The 6,399-nt window shown below is 43.1% G+C and overlaps 1 protein-coding gene across 1 annotated transcript in view; it reads left to right on the top strand.

Moving 5' to 3' along the window:
• Nucleotides 1–1,429: 1,429 nt before the first annotated feature.
• The window catches only part of EPSTI1 (epithelial stromal interaction 1 (breast)), a gene marked incomplete at its 3' end in the record, with an annotated part of 49,862 nt that continues 44,892 nt past the window's right edge, over nt 1,430–6,399 (top strand). Inside the window, exon 1 of the mRNA XM_009869513.1 lies at nt 1,430–1,623. Within this exon, the coding sequence (XP_009867815.1) occupies nt 1,430–1,623 (194 nt within the window). The remainder of the gene's footprint in view (nt 1,624–6,399) is intronic.

The raw sequence follows: 6,399 nt of genomic DNA, 5'->3' as shown, positions 1-6,399 counted from the left end.
TCAGCAAGCAATCTGGTTAATGTTGCAGGCAGCTAAAAGAGAGTGGGATTAGAGAGATCAGGTCTTGGCAGATGGTAGGTAGAGTGCTTTGGGGTGACTTCTGCTATCTGTATCCAAGAAGTGACCCTAGTGGACTCTTACACAGTGTTTCTGTGTGTTCACAGACCAGTCTAGACCCATCATGGCCCAGAAGTGAGACCACTGGTGTGGTGCAAGAGATGATGCACCAGTTTATCCTCTTGCAACACACTGCCGTTGCACTCCAGAGTCTCTGCAGAATGGTATTTTACAAATGAAGATCATCCCTGCTGCAGAGCAGTTAGGAGCGATGTTTGGAGGGAGAGAGACCATTGATGCTGTCTTCATCAGGCAGCCCTAAGAGATACGTCCTGCTGGATGTGGCAGCTTTGGGAGGTGTCCTCTCATGACAGGGTCCTATAGAGCACCCCAGGAAGCGTCATGAACACCAGGCAGCTTGTGCCTTTCCAAGTGGCATTTTATTTTGCTACTTTCCCAGCATGCATGGGGTGTGCTGTAAGACCTAGACAGTCTGAATAGTCAGGAAACCTGGCCACAAGAGCATCCCTTCGCCAGTGTGTTTTTAGTGCAGCCTGAGTAGCTGAGACAAAACCTGACAGATTCTGCGTGTGTAGAGCTGGATTTCTCTAGCTCTACTGAACAAAGCTTAAGTAGCATTACTATTTCTTCTTTTCTTGAGTTAGGACCTGCTGAATTTTATTAGTGATATTAGGGAGATTGGTGATTTTCCCCTGCCCTGCAGATCCCGTAGTTACAGTACCACTGGTAAGATGTGTCCACTGAAGGGATCTGCATTTTCTCTTTAAGAGGATCGTGTATTTGTCCTCTATTCATGAGGCAGAAAGAGGAAAGGCAAAGTAAAATAGTTCTCTGAGCAGAGCTGAAAGGCAAAATTGGAGTTGCACAGGACCATTGCCTTAGGATTTATCTGAGGATTAGTTTTTAGTTTCACTTTCATCTTTCTTTGTACACTCCCACAAAATAGAAACCTGCAAACCTTCTAGTTATTCCTTTTTATCATAGGTGAATTCGAAGTGCTGGGGTAAAATTATGTCCGAAATATGACTTGCAGGTAGACCTCACCATTCTTTTCCTGAAGCAGTCTATTTCAACGCTGGACAAACAATTGTGGACTGTTTTATTAGTATAGATCAGCTTTGCTGTCACCTCACGACTCCAGCCTACGTGAGTGCTGTGGTTGAACTGAGCTTCAGCTGGATGATGACTCAGAAACCAGGGCGCCTATTTGCATATTTTACGGCTGAAAGTCCAGTCAGGGGTGAGTCTTACAAGGAATTGAAACCAACTTGTAAGAACTCAAAGATTTCGAGTCTTTCTCTAGCCTTAGTGGCAATACTCTTTTCTGACAAGGCAAGGTACTCCTAAAACAATGTCTGGGGCTAGCGGATGGAGAGAAGGCAGCAGGTACAGGGTGGCTGCTTCTTCCAGTACCCCATTTTCTTCTCAGAGTCACCTCTGGGATGGCAACAATAAAAGACAGGAGGCTGAAAACTCTCAGAAGCTGACGTCTGAAAAGGGGCAAAGCAGACAAGTGTCAGCCTGCCAAGGACAGCAGGAGAAGTAGTAAGTAACAAGGAGCTTGACTGAGATGGTGTAACATGTATTGGGTGCCTGTTCTCCACCCTACTTGAGGTGTGCACCTTCAGAGGTGGAAATACTTTACAGAAAGACTGAGAATGGGACTGGGCACACAAGGAGCAAATCCTCATGCTCTCAGAGCCGCAGCGGTCAGCCTGAAGCCTGCCTGTGAACGATGCTTTCTTCATGGGTCATGAGTTGTTCTGGCAGGCTTCATGGTGTCATGGCTTACATCTCATGTGATAGCTGGTTCGGTACTTTTGATATTGGTGTATGTGGTGTCTGTACCTTTTCTCATAGCAAAATTTCATATCCAGTTGTAGGTCCTTGTTTTCTGTCTCCTAATATTTCATCCTGGAAAGTCTAAAAATACTTCCTTTGGCTTAAGAGATGGATGCAGGCTGTGTTCCAGCTGTGTTCCATTCCTGATCTGAATGCAGTACAGGACACAGAACAATTTCCAACAAATTCATGCTGACAAAAGTAAAGCCAAAGCTTTAGCCCACGATTTAATTTTAGGCTTTACTGGGATCTGTGTTCAGTCAATCTCTGTTTTTCCAGTGACAATTCTTTGATAGCTTGCATAAGCTATAGCTTGCAGATATAATACAGAATAGAGACTGACAGTGATGTCTGTGTATTTTTTGCATGTGTTTAATGCATATATACTTAGCTGACCAAAGCTAATTGTTTGCAGTCTTTTTCCTCAAATGTGCTTTTTCTGAGCTGTTAGTAACAGTGCATGCAATGCTGTTAAGTGCTGAGTTTGCTTAGCTTGCTTTTTTTCCCCCCTCTCCCTGCCTTTCAAAGTGCAGCTGACGGAAACCAAAGGCTGTTTAAGTTTCCTTTCCCTTCTTTCTGGATGAACGTGGAGCCACACTGCGAAAGAGGTGGGAGGCTGCTGATCACAAGCAGCAGCTTTCCATTGTAACCCATGCATGCTTGCCTACTACGTAGTAATGATACAGGGGTTATTAAGAGCTGGGTAGCTTTGAAATCCAGCAGTGCTTTAATGACTGACTTTCAGGAGAGCAAATATCCATTCCTGAGTTACAGTCTGTGTTTATTTTCTGCCCCTTCCAAACATGAAAGACCCTCCGTCTTGCCTGCCCTCCCACTGACATATATCCACAGTATGCGAGCTTGAGAGCAGCTTGAGTTTGCTTACATATTTGTGCTATGTGCATTTTTGTGCTTTTTTTCTTTTCTTTTTTGGGAGGGGGATGGGTACTGCATGGATAGTGGGAGTTTTCTTGTTGGTATAACTGTGTCGCTGCCTCAATTTGGTCTGAGACACAAGGTGCCTGGTATAGGTTAAGTAAATACTTAAATAATTGGCTGGCCTGAGCTCACTGCAGAATTTAAAGCTAGAGCAAATATATTCACACAGATTTTGGCAGGGTGATAGAAATTCCCCTAAAACTAAGTAAGCGTTAGAGGAAGAATAATCTAAAGCCCTGTTCCCTCTTTCATCTCTGAATGATGCTTGCAGAGATGCTTGCATCTCCTGCACGAACTGCTTAATATTTTTTCCTATGTGATATGATTCTCTCTGTGTCTTGATAAAGCTGTAACAAAGAATTCATTCCTAAACCTGGAGTGTGCGAATTAAAGTCTGCATTATTATGCAGTTAATGAGAAGGAGGGATGAGGGAAAGGCAGATTCTAACAGAATCGTATCATTGAATATTTTGGGATGGAAGAGACCTTTAAAGGTCGTCTAGTCCAACTCCCCTGCAGTGAGCAGGGACATTTTAAAGTAGATTGGGCCACAGATGCTAGCAGTCAGTTTGAAGGAGATGTAGCCACTTGAACTGCAATTGCCTTAACTAATCCAGATTAAAGTGGTAGAAGGTCTCTAAAATGCTGAAGCAGACAAGAGGAGATCTTTATTCTTAAAAAGTAACTGTTACGTTCATTGTTATTATATCTTTGTTCTGTTACTTCAAGTTACGTTTCAAGAAACATCTCAGATAAAAATATCTTTTCAGCAATGATAAAGCTGACTCGGTCCTTTAGCCATCAATCCTTTTGAACAGGATCCTTAAAACTAAAACCCTAGGGCACCCTCAGAGTAGCCTGAGTTTTTGGGCTCTTGGGATAACCAAGAGCAGAGGAGTTTGAGAGCTGAAGTCATAGGGTACCAATAAAAGAAAAAAATGCACAGATGAACATTAACCTAGAAGACTCTCTGGAATATTCATAACAGAGGGAACATGAGGGGCCCAAGCAGGATACCTCTGTGCCAAGGAGTGGCTCTATTCCAGTTCGTGTGCTGCTTGCTGGTTTTTTTGGAAACAGCCGGAATACGTTTTTGCTGCCAGCAAAGCAGGAGTTGGAGTCTCTTGTGAAACCTCAATGTAAGATGTTTCCATGCAAACTCTCAGTCTCCAGCTGTGCTTCAGAGCAATTGGAGGTGGGAAGACACCTGAGTGGCATCTGGGGGTGGCATGAGGTGACCTTTCATGTAGACTGGACCCATGAAGTATGAGTGGGATGTGGCATGTTGTAGTCTCATCCACTAGTTGATATGTGAAATTTATCTATTAAATAGTAGAAGGTGGGCAACTGCTATTAGAGGATGATTTTTTTCTTGCTTTGGAAAAGCCCTTACATGATACATCGAGGCTGAGAAGTGGTAATAAAATGGTCCTAATTAAGTTAAGAAAAATACTTACTCAAATGCAGAACTGAAATCATGCTTTGCACAACCCCCTCTGGTTATATATAGTATGTGGTTTCAGGCCACAGAGGAAAAATCACCAGGATGACAAGTTCTTGAAACTGCTTATAATAATAAGCTGCATTTAAGTTACTTTACTTTGTCTGCTAAGTGCCATGAAATTAACTTGTAGAAAGTGAATTCCAAATTGCCCTTGTTCATGTCTATTCACAGAATCACAGAATGTTAGGGGTTGGAAGGAACAAAAGTCTATACAGAAGAGAAGGTGGAGGAAAATGGGGAAATTGGAGGCTGAACGATAACTAGTGCCCCAAAAAAATTGTTGCCCCCATTCAGCAGTCTATCCTTGCCACCTTTAAATAAGAATAATATTTGTTATTCTTTGGCAAGAATAATATTTGTTAATGGTAAAATCCATTTAAAAAATTAAATTCAAAATAATAAAATCTGAAGATACATTGTTGCATAGCTGGTAACAGTCCCTCATAATTTTCTGTGAAATGAGAGCAGAGTTATTAGAGTGCTTGACTCACAAAATTATATTCTGTGTCTGCTGAGGCCAAATCCATCAGGGCCTTCTTTCCTTCCTTTTGCAATCTTCATCCTGAATTAAAAATAATTAAAATATCTATGGTGTTATAAGATCTAATAGAGTATACTTAACAGTTCTGAACATTTTATTTTCTTTGACAATCTGAAATTTATTTTTAAAATCACAAAATTAATCTAATGCTTGTTTTGCCCAGTGCCATGCTAAAGGGGTAGTTTGAAATATGAGCAGTCTGGTTAGAGTTGAGCTCTGTGTTTGCTGCACAGGAGAAATCTCCCAACTCGCCATCTTTCAGGCTGATGTAGTGATCTTTACAGCCCAGTGGGGCAATTTAGAGATGCTCATTTTCGCTGTGATCAGTGGCCAGCCTTGTCTCCGGCCAAGTGTTTGGTGGCAGGGTCTATGTGAGAGGATAACTGCAGTAGGCTTTCCGTCAGTCCAGATTGCTGAAGTTGCTGTGTTCCTCATAATGCTTGGACCAGGGGGAAGGAAGTTGTTCTAACTCCTGTATTAGAAGGCTTTTCTCAGAAGAGCTTGTTTTGCACAAGCCCTGACATGTTCCCTTGAGTCACAGTGTGATGAGGAGCTGTGGTGAGACGATGAACAAGGGACATATGGGAAGATACTGTGTTTGGACAGAGGCAATGAAAGAACAATAAATACTGTGGTTCAGAGGTGGAGAAAGGAGACAACGTATTGTGGAGATGAAAGTGGGGGAACCAGAGATGAACAAGCCACTAGTTTAAGTCTTAACCTTCTTGTGATACTGCACCTGATCTGCTCAGCTCTCCAGGTGTGCTGGCAAGCCTGACTTGCAACACACAGACACCTCTGCGGGGAGTAGCTGGGCTCAGGGCATGTGTTGCCAAGGCTGGTGCCTGGCTTGCCCAGGTCTGGATGCTCTGTGCTCCTCATGGCTAGTGATTGCCAGGCGCTCCAGCTGGCTCTGGAGTGTCTGCTGCATCCCTGGCACTGTTCTGTGCTGAATTAACTGAGCTGCTTTGAGATCTGGAGGAAGCATAAACGTAGCCATATCTGACTTTACAGAATTTCCTGGGTCTGATGTTAGTCTACCACACTGCCTCAGTGAGCTCTCGCCCATTGGTGTAGCCTGCCCATAAATGTATAGTAACTAATGGCATGTTAGCTTTTGCAGGGAAAAAAAGCTGTGCTGTGAGGTGAGTTTGGGCTCAGAGTTACCCCTTGGCTCCATCATTTGATCCATCACTGTGACAGTTTCCATGGAGCTTTAGAAGATTGTTGAAATTGTCCAAAATGGGATGCTGGCTGAAGAACCTGCTGTTCTTTCTTATGTGCTGTTGCATGCTGAGCTCAAATCAAGCTGCTGAATATGAATCCCACCTTAGCTCTTGGAAATTTAGTTCCGAGTTGCAGTTTTACTCTCTGGACAAAATTTTAGCTTCAGGAATATCTCTGCAAGCTTACGGTACTTGACAGTTGAGGTTTGGGTGCCAACAGCAGGATGACAGGTCTGCTGCTTTCCTGTTTGTTTCTAACACCTACCTTC

The sequence above is a fragment of the Apaloderma vittatum genome, unplaced genomic scaffold, assembly GCF_000703405.1.
Source record: "Apaloderma vittatum isolate BGI_N311 unplaced genomic scaffold, ASM70340v1 scaffold6095, whole genome shotgun sequence".
NCBI classification, from domain to species: Eukaryota; Metazoa; Chordata; class Aves; order Trogoniformes; family Trogonidae; genus Apaloderma; species Apaloderma vittatum.
This window is presented reverse-complemented; position numbering and strand designations above follow the sequence as displayed.